The 14,352-nt window shown below is 58.0% G+C and overlaps 1 protein-coding gene and 1 long non-coding RNA gene across 10 annotated transcripts in view; one reads left to right on the forward strand and one right to left on the reverse strand.

Annotated features, from left to right (window-relative positions):
- PAX2 (paired box 2) overlaps positions 1-8,711 on the reverse strand; it is a 113,218-nt gene extending 104,507 nt beyond the window's left edge. For 2 of the 9 annotated variants that reach the window (XM_090056543.1, XM_090056536.1), the window contains exon 1: positions 8,382-8,709. In XM_090056543.1, the coding sequence (XP_089912669.1) occupies positions 8,382-8,406 (25 nt within the window). In that variant the 5' untranslated portion in view covers positions 8,407-8,709. Of the gene's footprint in view, positions 1-8,381 lie in introns of all 9 variants that reach the window. The other 7 variants (XM_090056535.1, XM_090056534.1, XM_090056541.1 and 4 more) reach the window with 5 other exon arrangements.
- Positions 3,908-14,352, forward strand: part of LOC149859546 (uncharacterized) — a 115,055-nt gene continuing 104,610 nt past the window's right edge. The window contains exons 1-2 of the long non-coding RNA XR_016443420.1: positions 3,908-4,535; positions 5,945-6,022. This is a non-coding gene — a long non-coding RNA (uncharacterized LOC149859546). The remainder of the gene's footprint in view (positions 4,536-5,944; positions 6,023-14,352) is intronic.

Raw genomic sequence — 14,352 nt, forward strand, 5'->3', positions numbered from 1 at the left:
TGTTGACTGTATGTTAAAGAGACAACAACTTTGATGAGGCGCAGAGAGAAGAGGCAGAAGACACATTTCTCCCTGAGCTTGCCTGGTTGTTACCGCTCGGCCCTATGACCCTCTAGTCCCCTACCCCGGTCTTGCCCCAGCAGGAAAAATAAAAGAGCACACGGCAAAATCAAATCCAAATGAAACGAAGAACCTGGAAGCGATCTAGGAGGGTGGCCGCGCAGGGGTGTTGCGGGGTTGAACGAAATCAGCTTCTGATGTAGGTAAATCGGGGCAATTTTCTCATGTGGACACGAGGGAATTCGGTGTCTCCCAAGAAGGAGAAGCGGGGCAAAGCTCCAGAAGAGCTCTCTATCACCCCCTCTTTCCCCTTTCCCCATCCACACGCTCCACGCGATCACCTGGTGCCCCCTCGCCTCCCAGGAAGAATTGCTTTGTCAACAGTCAAATCCACAGAACAATTTCTGTGCCCAAGGGGGACAAAAAAAAAACCCACGAGAGGCTTTGGGACCCCCTCCCCCAGCACACAGGCTCTTGTGCCTGCGGGTCAGGGCAAGCGCGGGGCTCGAGGCAGCCTGGAGCTCCTGCGCGTCTTTTCGGTGCAACTCCCCCAAACTCATTCGGTCAGGCTTGGTCGCTTTTTCCGTCCGACTTTAAATGAGAGCCTTTCTGTCTCTTTTTTCCTTTTTTTTTTATTTCAAAGAGGGTCTCCCCCCTTTCCCCTAACCCAACCTCTTCCTCCTCCCCCCCACCTAGAACCATTTACACTTCAAAAGAGGCGCCCGCCTCTCTGCGGAAATTTCAAGAAAAATAAACTTTTGGGGGAGCTGCGGTGATACCGATCTTTGGTTTTGCTTCATTAGCTGCCTTTCTCCGACTAATCAAGCCAAAATCTTCCCTATTGATCCCAGACCCCCCCCCCCCCGGCCCCCCGCACACATACACATACCCTCCAACCTTCCTACTCCGGGGCTGCCCTCCACCCCGGCGGAGCTGTGTTATCTCCCGGAAAGGGGTTAATCAAACATTATTTTTAACAATCGCTGCCTCCTCTTTAATGTCACATGTGGGAAGAAAGCCACAATAACAACAACAACAAAAGGTTTCTGAGTCTAAAGGCCAAAGTGTGTGTGGGAGGGGTGGTGGAAATAGGATTCAGGCCCTTTTGCTAATTCCAGGCCTTTAAAAGGTTTTCACCGAAATCCTTGCCTCCGCAGAACCAGGCACTGGTCCGCGTTGTCGGGTTTATGCATGTTGTGCCTCGCGCTAATTGTAGCGCATGAAAGGGCCTAATGAGATAGATGTATCGCTCCAGAACCGGGCGGTTGCGGGCAGATTGCAGACATGGATGCGATCTAAAAACGTGGCCTTCTCCCACCCCCTTTTTTTTTTGCAAGCCTCTGCAGGGATCGCTCCTAAACACTGCCAGTTTTTAGGGGGTTGAAAGCAGGCCCACCTATTCCCCCGCCCCTTCCCCTCTTGCTACTGAATGTCCAGGACAAATTCTGCCCGGCTAATATTTGTGATCTGTGCAAGCGGTCCGCACGCCGCGGGGGACAAGGCGCGGGATCCCTTGTCGCGGAGGAAAGCGAGGAGCCGGCTTGCGGGCTGCTCCCGGGGAGAGAGCCGAGCCGAGCCGAGCCGGCAGCGGCTCCAGTGCTGCTGGGGCTGGAGGCAATTTTAGGGGAACATCGCGTCTGGCAGATCGGGTCTAGCCAGCGGAGGTGGGGACCTGATTTGGCAGCGGCGGGCAATGGAGGTTTTTCTTCCCCCTGATAGGCATCGCGCAGGAACGGAAAAATCCCTCCTCCTCCCCAGCACCCTGCAGAGGAGGCTGGCTACTGCCCTGCTCCTAGTGACCCCTGGGAAAGTGATCGGGTGATTACTTAGGGACGGGAAAAGGAAGCCCTGAAGCCGGCCCGATCGAAGGGAGGGAGGCGCCAGGCTTGGGCCGCGCCGGCTCAGCCCCGGGCCCGGGGCGAGCGGCGCCCGCACCGCAGCCCCTCGGCAAAGTTAGTTTCACACGGAGGACTGCGAAGAGCGAGCCGCCCCCTCCCCCCGCGCCGCTCTCTAAGCACCTCTGGTCACGTTGGAGGATGAGTTTTTTTGGAGAGCTTCTGGTACAATATGGAGCACCACGGGCTGCAATTTCACACTCCGCAGCACATTCCCCCTAAAGCTACTTTCTTTTTTCCCATCTAAGACCCCTCGTTTCTCCCCCTCGCTCCTTCTCGCGCGCTCTCTTTTGTGACTCATGGGTGGCTTCCATGTCTGGGGGCTTGATGGCGACATGCAGGCCAGACTCCTCGGGCCGCCTGGCCCTGGCCCTGGCCCTGGCCGGAGCGGGCGGGGGCACGTCTCCGCTCCGCTCTGGCCGTGCCTGCTGCTGCGGCTGCGGCTGGCTTTCCCCTCCGCATTTGTTTGCCCTGAATGGTAATAGCCCACGTGTGCTGCTCTTTATTCAGTAACCGACACTTTAACCTCTCCTCTTTACAAGGGAGCGTTTGCCACAAAAACGAGACAAGCCGGAGACCTTTTACAGCCTCATTGAGGGGGAAAAAAGCCAACAATGTGGAGAGGCACTTCTGCAACAAAGCCGCCTCTTAACGCACCAGGCCGAGCAGAGCTGGAGGCTCAGCCGCCAGCCTCCCGGGCCACGGCCGTGCGAGGACGGGCAGGCTAGCCCCGGCTGCGCGTGCATTTCCCTGAGCCTTCACATGTGTGCACACCCAAGCAGAAAGCCCCACTGAGCACAGACACATGTACAGCAGCTCCCCGCGGGGCATGCAGGGCCTGGGCCCACAGCGGCACCCAGCAAGGCAGACTTCAGATTGTCCTGAATGAGTCCACGCCGTGCACTGGGGCTGCGGGCTCACACAGGCGTGTCGTGGGAGGCTCCCAGGTTGCGATCCCGCGTGCAGCAAGCATGAGCACAGCCGCGTGGTTACTGGCACCGAGTCTCCTGCGCACAGACTGCCAACTTTGCCCGGGTCCAGACAGCCCCAGTCCTGGCTGCACACACGGACAGCGAACACACGTGCGCGGGCAGAGGGCCAGGCGGTAGCACGCGAAGGGGAGGGAACTGGATCTGTTGGGGTAAAAAAAACCCTTGCCACAAGCTTTCCTATTTAGCCTGATCATGAGGATCACTGAGAGCCCGGGCCCGGCTTGGGGTGGGGTGCGGGGAGAGGGAGCTCCACGGCCCAGCTCAAACCGGGGCCCAGCCGGCCTCTCCCGTCCGGTTCAGGTGTGGGGCCCCGGTCCGGCCCGCCTGGGTTTTCCTCTTCCCTGACCTGGCCCTGCGAGAGGGGAGGTCCTCGCTCCCCGGCCGGAGATACTTTTTCGTTTTGGTCCTCTTCTTCACTCCTCCATAAAACTCTCGACGAGTGAATTAGACGCGCATTAAAAGTCTCCCTTTACCCAGGAGTAGCGGGACACGCTGCCCGCCGCCCCCGGCTCCCAGCCCGGGCCGGGCCGGCTCAGCTCGGGGCCGTGGCAGAAGCCGGGAGCAGCGCCCGCGCGGGACGCAGCCCGGCCCAGCCCCACGACGGCCCCGCGGGTGACTCCGCGGGGAGCGGGGCCCGAGCGGGTGCTGACGGCCTGGAGTGGCAGGGCCCGAGGGGAGCGCACCAAGCGCCCGGCCCGGCCCTGCCACGGGAGAGGGGGAGGGGAGCGGACAGGGCGGGGGAGACAGGGGGGGGGGGCTTCTCTCTCAAAAGAAAGTAAGATACTCAGTAACTCCCCCCGCCCCGCCCGGGCCCTGTCCCGCCGGGCGCAGGCTGCGCTCCCACCCGGGGGCATCCGCCGGGGAGTTCAGGTCCATTTCACCGCGGAACAAAGGGGGAAATGCCCCGGCAAAGGGCGGTCCCCGCCCCCGGGCCGCGCAGGTGAGGGGCCGGGCAGCGGCCGTGCGAGCGGGGCGGGGGGCGCCGGGGGGGCACGCGCACAAAGTGCCCCAACTTCGCGGGAAAACTTTTCTCCCGCCGGCTCCGGGAGGGCTCGGAAACAGAGAGGCATGCACCCCACCCCGGCCCCGGCCCCGGCCCCGGCCCCGGCCCCGCGCCGCGGCTGCGAGCAGCCGGAGCCCAACTTGGCCGCCCAATTAAAGCGCGTGGCAGCCGGAGCCGCCGCTCGTCGCCAGCAGCTGTTAATGGCCTCGGAGTTGAGCGGAGCGCGGGGAGAGGCAGGGCTGGGAGGGAGGAGGCGGGAGCGGATGTGCCCCGGCCGGCCGGGCCGGGGCTCAGGGACACCGGGGCGGGAGAGGCAAGAGGAGCGCGGGCGCACGCGGCGGCGGAGCGAGGGAGGCAGCGCCGGCTTCCCGGCCCCGCGCCCCGCTCGCCCGCGCGGGCTCGAGGAGGGGGGCGAGACCCGCACCAAAAGCACGGCGGTCCCCCGCCGCCGCCGCCTCGAGCACCGCCACCGCAGCGGCACCGGGCAATGAGCCTCTCGCTTTTTTTTTTTTAAAAACGTGCGTAAGTCTGTGCCGAGCCGGAGCCGCCGGATTGCGACCTGCCTCCCAGACGCGCTGCCTGCCCGTAAGTCCCACATTACCCTTCTCCCTCTACCCAACTTTGCCTTGCAGGGGCCGGCTGGGCTCCCGGACACAGGAGGGGCAGCGGCTCTTCCCGGCACCCACGTTGTGTCCGGGCTGCCGACCAACGGGCAAAGGACAGGTGCCTTTCTCCTAGGTTGTTTTAAATACTCGGGACGAGGAAGTTTTCCGTGCAAATGCCCCCGCTTCGCTGTGCTGCCGTTAAAGGGAGGGAGATCCTCTCGGCCAGCTGGAGACGCGCGTTGTGCTGCCTCCAGCCACATTTATGCCCACTCGGGGTTTCTAGTGCAAGGATATCTCGTTTGCACTATGTGTGTATGTGCTGCAAATGTGTCTAATCTAGGAAGCCGAGGCCGGGGCATTTGAAATGAAAACGTCCAGTTAGCCTCAAGGGCCTCTCTCTCTCTCTGTCTCTCTCTAAAGCGAGAGCCAGAGCCCGGAGGGCAGCGCGCAGCACAGCAAAAGCTGGGATTGCTATCAGGAGGTGCCAATCAATCCTTCTTTGCAATACATCAATTAATAAGTGAGACTGGGGGTGAGGGCAGCGCCCTCCCCCACCCCCGGGCATCTCTCTGGGCGGGAGGGGGGATGGAGAAGGGGACGAGCTGAAGTTCAGAGGAAAGTGTCCTCAAGCAGCACTACACCGGCATCCCGAGCCGTGCAGACAGATCCCGAGTGCAGAAATAAGTGCAGTGCTCACTCCCAGCACAGCCAGGATCCAGGCCCAGGGAGGCAGCCCAGGGCAGGCAAAGTTTCGGGGCGGCCGTGGTGTAGATACGGAGGGACAGCGACGCTTGTAGGAGCCCCCCGGGACCGGCTCTGGGGCTCTCGCGTGGCGACACTAACACGGCATAGTGGGTGCACGGATGGGAAGTATTTGTGCATGGATATGTGCGCAGCCACATGCATGCACGTGTGTGCGCGCACATACACATGCCGAGGAGCGGGGCCTGCAATCCCCCGCGCTTCATATTTCGTCTGCACTTACTTAAACTACACCCCCTCCCTGCCCCCCACCCCACGCAGCTCTAACCCGGGGAATAAACATCATCATTTTTGGTTCTGAACTGCCGCCCTACGTTTTCGTTTCTCGTAATTAAAAGGGGCCAGGATGGTGCAAAACTCCGCCAATCTGGCGATCCACCCTAGAGCAGTTGCTTTCTTTGCTGTAGATCTCCTCTCCACATACACAGAGGGGGGAGGGGGAGCTCTTTTCTTATTAGTATTATTATTTAAAGAAAGAAAGAAAGAAACGGGCAAACCTAGAGCATAATGGATTGTGTCGCAGGGGCTCGATGATCGCTTTCTAATTTAGCAATGACATCAGTTCTCCTTTCTTTTAAGTGACGCTGATAATGCAAAACAATACAAATGTTGTGAATATTTGTGTAGCTCTAGGAAGCCCCGGGAAGTTCCCAGCCGAGCTGGCTGCCCGTTTGGTGAAGGATGGCGGAGCTGGGACAGTCGCAGGTATGTTGAGGTGGGCTGAGGTGGGCTGGAGTGGGAGGAGGGGGGCAGCTGTGGGTTGGACGGCCTCCCATGCAGCTCCATATGGCTGGAAAAACCATTCTATACATGGTCTCTTCCTGCCAGAGCACACAGGTTATCTCAGTCCATATCGCTAAAGAAACCTATCATTTTCCTCAAATCTGAATGAGTAAAAAAAACAGAGATTCCCCGAGCTAGATGATAATAATAATAATAATAATCCGCTTTAATAAGACTGGAGGAAGAGAGAGAACTCCTGTTATTTCACTTGGGTCCCCAGCTGTTTTTCACCCTAAATACAGAGGTATTTTTTTACACACAAGATTTCTGCTGTTTGTGGTTGATGCTGACTGTGATACAGAGAGCAACCCCTTTTCTTGAGTATCCCCTGTGCAGAGTCATGCGATGTTAGGGGGGCGAGGGGGGCTGGGGCAGGCTGATTTCGCAGGTTTGAACTTCAGGAAGGAAAATAAGTAACGAGAGAGAGAGAGAGATTGAAAGAGTCTCCCAGGCAGCCTGATCCCATTAGCTCCGTCCTTGGGTTGCATATTTATACGGTCTAGGAGGTGAACAGATGGACTATCAATTTAATTCCATCTTCAACACCATCAGAGATTGATTTTCTACTCGCTTTTAATTTTGCCATAATTAATTAGATCATTACAACTGTTTTCTATTGATCTCCCTATTTAAACCTCAGATGCAAAGGGACTTCAGCAGATCCTTTAAAAACTCAGAAGGGAAAAGGAACAGAGGGGGCTGCAAACTTTCTGAGGGCTTTATTCGGTTTTTACTTAGAAGGTTTTCATTGCAGATCAGACAAAATGCCTTTTGTTTTATGTGGTTTTTTTCTTTTTCTTTTTGACGTCTTTACATTTTTGGTAAATCTTTCTAAATTCATCTAGCGTGGAATGTGTATTATACAGAGAATACAGGATAGAGCTGATTTTAATATAGATTTCTTTCATATTCCCCTCATGTGTCTGTATCTCTGTGTCTAGCGATTATATGTATGTGTACAAAGCTGGATCTGGTGTCTGCCAGGCGGGTGCATACCTACGTTTGGTGTGTGGATGTCTTTGTGCATGGAGATGCGTGTGAGAGTGTTTTTGTGCCTGTGTGTGTGTTCCCAAGCCCCACTGTCGGTGGGGAATATTCCCTTCTATGGCTCGATCAGAAATGACAAAAGACCAGCAGCAAACAGCTCCGAAAGGTAGCGTGGACCCTTGCTTGCTGACCAAGACTTTGAGCAGCAGCTAAAAACCCCAGGCAGCAGGGAAATGCAGGGCTGGCCCGGAGCGGGGAGACTATTTTAAACCTCGCTTAGGCTCCTGGATTATTATTATTCTTTTTTAAAAATAAATTAAAAGCTCGGTTTCAGACGTAATCTGAAAGACTCGAAGCGCATCATCCGTGCGCCCTCCCCCATCAGCCCGCCAGGAGCCCCCAGGAAATGCTCCTCACTGCAGCTTTGTTTGCGACTCATACTATAATAATAATAAAAAACCCATAAAAATAAATCCACAGATCCAGGCATCGGACAAGGAGAATTCACTTTCAGCCGCGCGGGTCAGGGCAATGGCGCGGGTGAAAAGGAGTTAAAAGGAGCCGGCTCTTTAGACCCGGGAGCCAACCCCCATTCCCAGGTCCGAGCCCCAAGACCTGATCAAATCCAGCCCCCCCCCCCACACACACAAAGTCCCCCCCAAGCCCCAGCACCCGGAGGGCGGCGTGTCCCCAATGGCAGCGCGCAGACACAGCGCCCCTCGCACTGCACCGCACCGCACCGCACACGCGTCTCGCTCGCAACACGCCCAGACACAACACTCACACATGGCCGGGCACCCACCCGCGGAGCCCGGGACACGCGGGACCTCGGGACACGCACCAAGCAGCACGAAGGGCAACAAACCCGCGGCGGGCGGGGGCGGGTAAACAGCGCCTCCGGGGCTCCCCAGAGAGGGCAAAACTCCGACTAGGAAAAGTTTCCAAAGTGGAAGAGTGAAAGGCGCTGGGGGAGGGGAGCCGCACAGGACCAGACGTCGGCTAGCTGGCTAGGGGGAGAGTGGAAGCCCCGGGCTGTGGTGCACGCTCGCAGTGCACACGCGGGGCTCTTGCACACACGCCTCTGGAGGTGTCACGGTGCAAGGCAGCGGCAGCTCTCCCCATGAGCCCGGTGGGAAAGCAGCCCTGGAGCGTGGCTGGGAGGGATCCGGCGGGGAGAAAGGAGCCGCGGCTGCCTCCTGCCCGGGGAGGGAGTTGGGGGCGACGGGCTCGTCCCCTCCCTCCCTGCTGAATATTCAGCGCTGTCCCCTAAGCGCGCCGGCCCCCTCCCCCTTACCTGCTCTCCCTGAGCTCTGAGCCATGGGTCCTTTGCCTAATGGTCCGTCTCCCCGGGACTGCTCCAGCCCAATAGATCCGCCGCGGCCTTTCCTCGCTGCTTCTCCTTCCCGCTTGGGTGTCTTGCTTTTTTTTTTTTTTCCCCCGCTGACTTTCGAGATCTAGGCGCAACCACCCAAAACTAAACGGTTTAGATAACAACACACGCACACCGCAGCACCGCCACCACCACCACCAAAATAGCCAGCCACAGAGGAAGACACGCCGCTCTACTGAGCCGGGACAGTCTAAAAGGAGGGGAAAATAAATAACAATCAAAGCAAATGCAGCGGGGCTGCTTGGAAAAGTGGAGAGGGACTCACCTGCTCCACCGCGCCTGGGCTGAGCAGGCGGGGAGCGGGCTCTGTGTCTGTGTGGGGGGGGGGAGGCGGAGGCGGCCCCCATGCTTTGGCTCTGATCCGCCCCCCCCAAATCCCTTTCCTGGCTACCTGTGGGGAAGCCTTGTTGCAACAGCAGATTAATTTGTTGTCTTATTACCATAAAAATGTGCTGGGAGATGGGGCTGGCAGGGAAAGGGACAAGAGATGAGGCAGGGCTGAGGAGGAACTTTCTTGAAGTTTAAAGGGAGGGGTTGTGTGTGTGTGTGGGGGGGGAGTTGGATCAGGGTCTGTGTGTGTTGTGGGGGGGCGAGTTTAGCAGAAGCGAAATGAATGCGGATTGGTTCGAGGCCGATTTTCCAACCTGCAAAAAGAGGAGGGAAGGAGGGAGGGGGTGGACAAGAAGGAGGGCTTCCAAGCAGCAATGCAGCCCACCTCAACATCTGGCGGACACACAACTCCGAGGGGGCACAGCTGCAAGGCGGTGGGGACTAACCCCTCTCCCGGAGTCACCAGCTTTGCCAGGGCTTCCCCTTCTACAGATCTGCTCGGCTTGGATACATTTAAAGACAGTTAGACAGTTTTATAAAGTCTCTGCTAGACTCGTGTCTGCGCTTGGTGGTGGGCATCTATCTATCTATCCATCTATCTGTCTGCCTGTCTGTCTGTCTGTCTGTAAGTCTTTTTTCCTGGTCCGGTCCACACTGTTATCCCTTAGAAACCCTGTTAAGACCTAACAAATTAAAAAGAAAGGAAGAAAGAAAGAAAGGAAGAAAGAACGAAAGAAAGAAAAACAGACAGACAGACAAATCTTCAGTGCTAAAGACATCACTGAAAGAGTATTTTTCTTTCTCTTTCTCTTTTTCTCTCTCCGTTCCATCTCCCCATTGATTGAAAGTCTCTCTCAGCTCCAACAAGGAGTCCCAGGAAAAATGAACCATTCTGCTATCGATTCTTCATTAAAATTACATTTCTGCATTTGCTAAATTGGTTTTAAAAAGCTTCCCCTGTTATTATTGTCTTGTCAGGGCCGACGGTGCTAGGCAAACAGTATTTAAAAGCTTGGGATTTCTCCAGAATGAGTTCCCCCCCCCCAGTGCTTAGGAAAATATTAGCAACATATCTAGATATAGATATAGATATAGATATAGATATAGATATATCCCCAGGGGAAAGAAGGCAAGAGACAAGTGCTTCATTGTGAAAAAATAGAAGGGTGGAATGAGACCTTTCCTTCACGACTCTTAAAAATCATTGATTAGGGCGTCACAACAAAACACAAAAGTTTCCTTTTAAATATTACAAGAAGAGGCAATCAGAAGTCGGCAGCGGCGGGGGTGATTATTTTCCCAGGTCACCATCTGAGCCGCTTACTTTAAAACAGGCGCTGGCATTGTCTGCTGAACCTGCCCAGCTCCCCCTCCGCCGCAGGCAGGATCCTCCTGGTCACAGCAAAACAGAGCTGCTGCTTCCCCACCTCCCTCTACGGGGGAGGTTTAAATCATCCCGTCTTATCCTCACCCCCTTTTCTAGCTTCCCTGAAACACAGCCCCACAAAACCCCAGAGAACACCAGTCCCTGCCTCGTGTTGGTCTGAGAGGAAAAAATAGCCCAAGAAGGACTCTGGGAGATTTCCTTTGAATTCTGTAAATCTCTCTCGAAAGAGCAGGGAAGCAGAAATGTCTTCCTGATGTGTTTATCCCCTAATCAGTTCATTAGTTATAAACAACATGACATTAGAAGTTAGGAGGCAGTTGATATTAATTTTTATTTAACTAGTTGATGTTTAATCCGTCACGCCAGGCTGCATAGAAAGAGCTGCCTGACACAAACCAGTTAGAACTTCATACACCGCGATCATTGTCCGGGCACCGGGACAAGCAATGGGGGGGCAGGGAGTGGGGGTGGAAGTGTGTATTGGGGGAAAGGGGACGATGCCAACAGCCTAGGGAAAGGGCGCCAGGGGCTAGGGCGGAACGGGGGAAGAAAAAAGGAGGACTGAGAAGAAGAGGAAAAACCAGCGCGAGGAAGAGAGAAAAATCAAGGAGATGAAAAGGAAAAAAAGAGAAAGAAATGGGCGGGGGGGGGGGAGGCAGGGCAGACCTGGAGAGAGAAAGCCAGGCAGGGCAGGGCGGGACGGGAGGAGAAGGTGCAGGTGCCCATCCCGCCCATGGGAACCGGGGTCCCGAACCGGAGTGTGGGATGGCGGTGCCCCCCGCCCGGTCGTGCCCCGGCCGAGGAGCGGGCTCGGCGGGCTCAGGCAGGCGGCGGCTCGACTGGCAGGTGCAGCGCGGGGCTGGGCGCTGCTCGGTGCAGTGGTGTGAGCGCGGGGGCCATTCATTTCACTTCAAATACGTACCATTTCATTAGACAAGGATGAGCGGAGGGATAAAAGTACCGGATGCACTGGGCACCTTCCTCTCTTGGGTTTCAGGGATGCCGCTTTTCCCTTGGGGGTGAGGCGGGGAGGCTCGACTGCCTGGACTGCTCCTAGAAAGAGTTGGGGGCAATTACTGAGGCCAGGAAACTCGTGTGTAGACATTTAAACACCCCTCCTTGCACACAGAAACACCGCCTGTCCTTCTGCCTACCTCGAACCCACAGGATCTAGAAAGACAAACCGACTCTCTCTCTTCTTTATTCTCTGCCTGTCTGCGCAATGTAGAGGAAACGCGGGTACGTGTCCCATGCATGTACAACTTCGTATATGTGTGCACAGGTACACGTGTATTTTCTGCTCCTACCAAGAACTCTACACCCAGATCTCTGCGCAGGTTGATACACAGTTTGAGTCTAGCAATTCAGGACGCACCTGCTTGGAGTATGTTGTGCTTTCTTCCTGTAAATCTACAGGATATTTTCCGCACGTGTATACTCTGGAACGGAGTTTACCAGTAGTCTAATATCACGTCTGTATATTGCTCTCTCTCTCCCTCCTTCCCTTCCTTTAAGATGTACAGCACATCTTTTAATTGCATATTGAAATCTCAACGGCATATCTCACAATTATAAACTCCTTCTCTCCAAACACGCATTAAAAGGGCTCCTAACTCTGAGAGCATCCATGAATCTCCTTCCCCTGTGCCCCCGAATACCCTCGGATCCGTCTTGTCCCGGCTGTGTGAATACACACGCAGCGCCCATCTCTCCGACCCAGAACCCCATATCTATTTCCATATTAATCAATCACTCCATCTCTCCGCGGAATAAAGGAAATAGTTCGCATTCCGAAGAAAATTGCCTGCTTTCCAGCAGTTAATAGTTAACTCCAGAAGAGAAAGTTCCCAGGGGGAGGCGGGAGCGAGGGGAGCGCGCGCGGCGGCCGGGCCAGCGGCTTGGCCCCGCAAGAGGCGAGCGCCGGGCACGGCTCCCCGGGCCTTGGGATCACCGGTCAGCTCCCCAAACCCTTCTTGCAGGAATCGGCTCCCACGTTGCGGGCGCGGCTGGCCCGCTGCCTCTGCATCGGGGAGGAAACCGGTTAAAAAAACCGGGAGGGGGCTCAAACGGGGCTGGGGGGAGCCCCGGTGGCCTGGCTCAGGTCCTAAACTAAGTCGAAGCAGCTGGGGAGAAGGGCGAGTGGCGGGGTCCTGGGAGGGCGGGCACGTGCAGAAGTTATTCGGAGCATCCCCAGGGGACCGGTGCTGGTTCCCGGCTCGTCCGGAGCAGAGCAGGGCGATCCGCTCCCTCCGGGCTTGCCCCGAGCCGGCCAGAGGACCGCCCCGTGCGCATGAGCACTGCCTGGGAGACGGGCTGGGGCTGCCTCTGGGTGCGGGAGTGACCGCTGGGTGCTGGGCTGGCTGGCTGGGCAGAGCGGGGCGGCGGGCGGCCGGGGCCTCCCCAGTGTCTGCGGGAGCTGGGGCACAGGTTGGCTCTTCGGGAAGCTGGCTCTGCTGTAGTGAGCGCTGGGCGGCCAGGCCGGACCGGAGCTGCCCGCGGGCCCAGCCTTTGGCCTGGGATCAGAGCCCGTCCCACTCGCGGCGTGGGCCGCTTGATGGCACGGGGTGGCCTGAGGCCGCGGTGCCTGCGGGGAGAGGCGGGCCGGGACGCGCTGCCTGTTGAGCGGGGCAGGGCGGGGCCGGGCGGGCTGCGGAGCGGTGCCGCCGGCCGCACGCCTCGGTGCTAGTGGCCGAGCGGCAGGACGCGGTCCGTGCCTAGACCCAGCGGGCGCGGCCTCGGCCTGGGAGGGGGGCGGTGGTGCCGGGGCCGCATCTGGGGAGGCTGCTCCGCACCTGCGGAGCTGATCGTACCAGGGCGGCCGCGGGCCGGGAAATGATTAACCGGCCTGTGCCGGGCATGGGCACGTCAGTCGCTGCCCCGGCGCGGGGGAGCCCTCCCCCGCCGGCCCTTGGCACGGATCGCCGGGGAGAAGAGAATCTGCCCCGGGCCTGCCGGTGTGTCCGCTCTCGCGGACCCACCTGCCCCGGGCCGGTTCCCCGCACGGGACGAGCCGATCGCTCCGGATCGGGCTCCGACCCGCCGGGCAGACTGAGGCCGGTTCCCAGGCAGGCTCCGCGCCCAGGCCTGGCCCTGGCCTGCCCTGCCTGCCCCCGCGGCCGTGAAGGGGCAACGGAGCCCGGCCTGGGCGGGACCTGCTTCCCGCCAGCCGCGGCCCGCGGTCCCCGCAGGCGGCCCGCGAGCGCGGGCTCTGCGGGCGCTGGGCCGCGCAGCGCCGTGCACCACTGCACCCCGCCGGCCGCAGCAGGGGCCCGGGCCCGGGCCGGCCCCGCTGCTGGGATGCAGCCCCAGCTCCCCTGCGTGGCTGCTCGGGGACAGCCCAGCACCAGTGCTCCCGGCTTGGGCTTGGCACCGTGAACCTGTTGGGGCCACTCGAGTGGGGGGTGAGGGAGGGCATCAGAGCGCTGCTGACACACCGAAAGGAAAAGGAAAAGAAGGGAAAAGAGAGGGGCAAGCTGAGCCAGCCGGTATCCAGGGGAGCATGGAAGGGCAAGGAGCAGGAAACGATAAGGAAAAAAACCTGGATGAGGGGATGAGAATGATCCGGGATGGGTGGATAGACTCATAGATAGATGGGTGGACAGACAGACAGACAGACAGGTAGGATTTTATTAACGTGAAAGGAGCACTTGAGGGACAGAAGTGAAAAAGGCCAGGCAGGCGGGCAGCAGGCAGGCAGAACTGCGTTATTAAAAGGGGCCAAAAAGAGGAGAAGGGAAAGCTGAACGGAAAATAGAAGCGGGAAGGTCGGGAGAGGATCTGATAAGGAGGCAAGCAGAAAGAGTGAGGGATGGGGAAAGGGGAGTGAAGAAACGAGGGAAGACAAAAAAAAGGGGGAAAGAAAGGGGAAGTTTAAGGACAAGTTCAGCACTTGGTGACAGTCCAAGTGACAGCGGAAAAGCAACCCCCTCTCCTAGCAGCGGGGGGTGGGGGGCGTGATCCGGGCACCAGTATTTCAGGAAGCATCTCAGCCGCTCTTTACTAACAGCTTTTCCCTTTTAATTTGGTTTTGCCGCGCTTTTTTATCGCGGGAGTCAGGCTACGAGGAACAGTCCTCGGCCTGAGCGCGGGTGCGGAGCGGAGCGAGCGCGGGGCGGAGAGCGCGGCCCCTGCGGGCAGCTCCACTCCGCACCCGCAGCC

Source organism: Crocodylus siamensis, chromosome 7 (assembly GCF_052110815.1).
Source record: "Crocodylus siamensis isolate JL-2025a chromosome 7, ASM5211081v1, whole genome shotgun sequence".
Classification (NCBI taxonomy): Eukaryota; Metazoa; Chordata; order Crocodylia; family Crocodylidae; genus Crocodylus; species Crocodylus siamensis.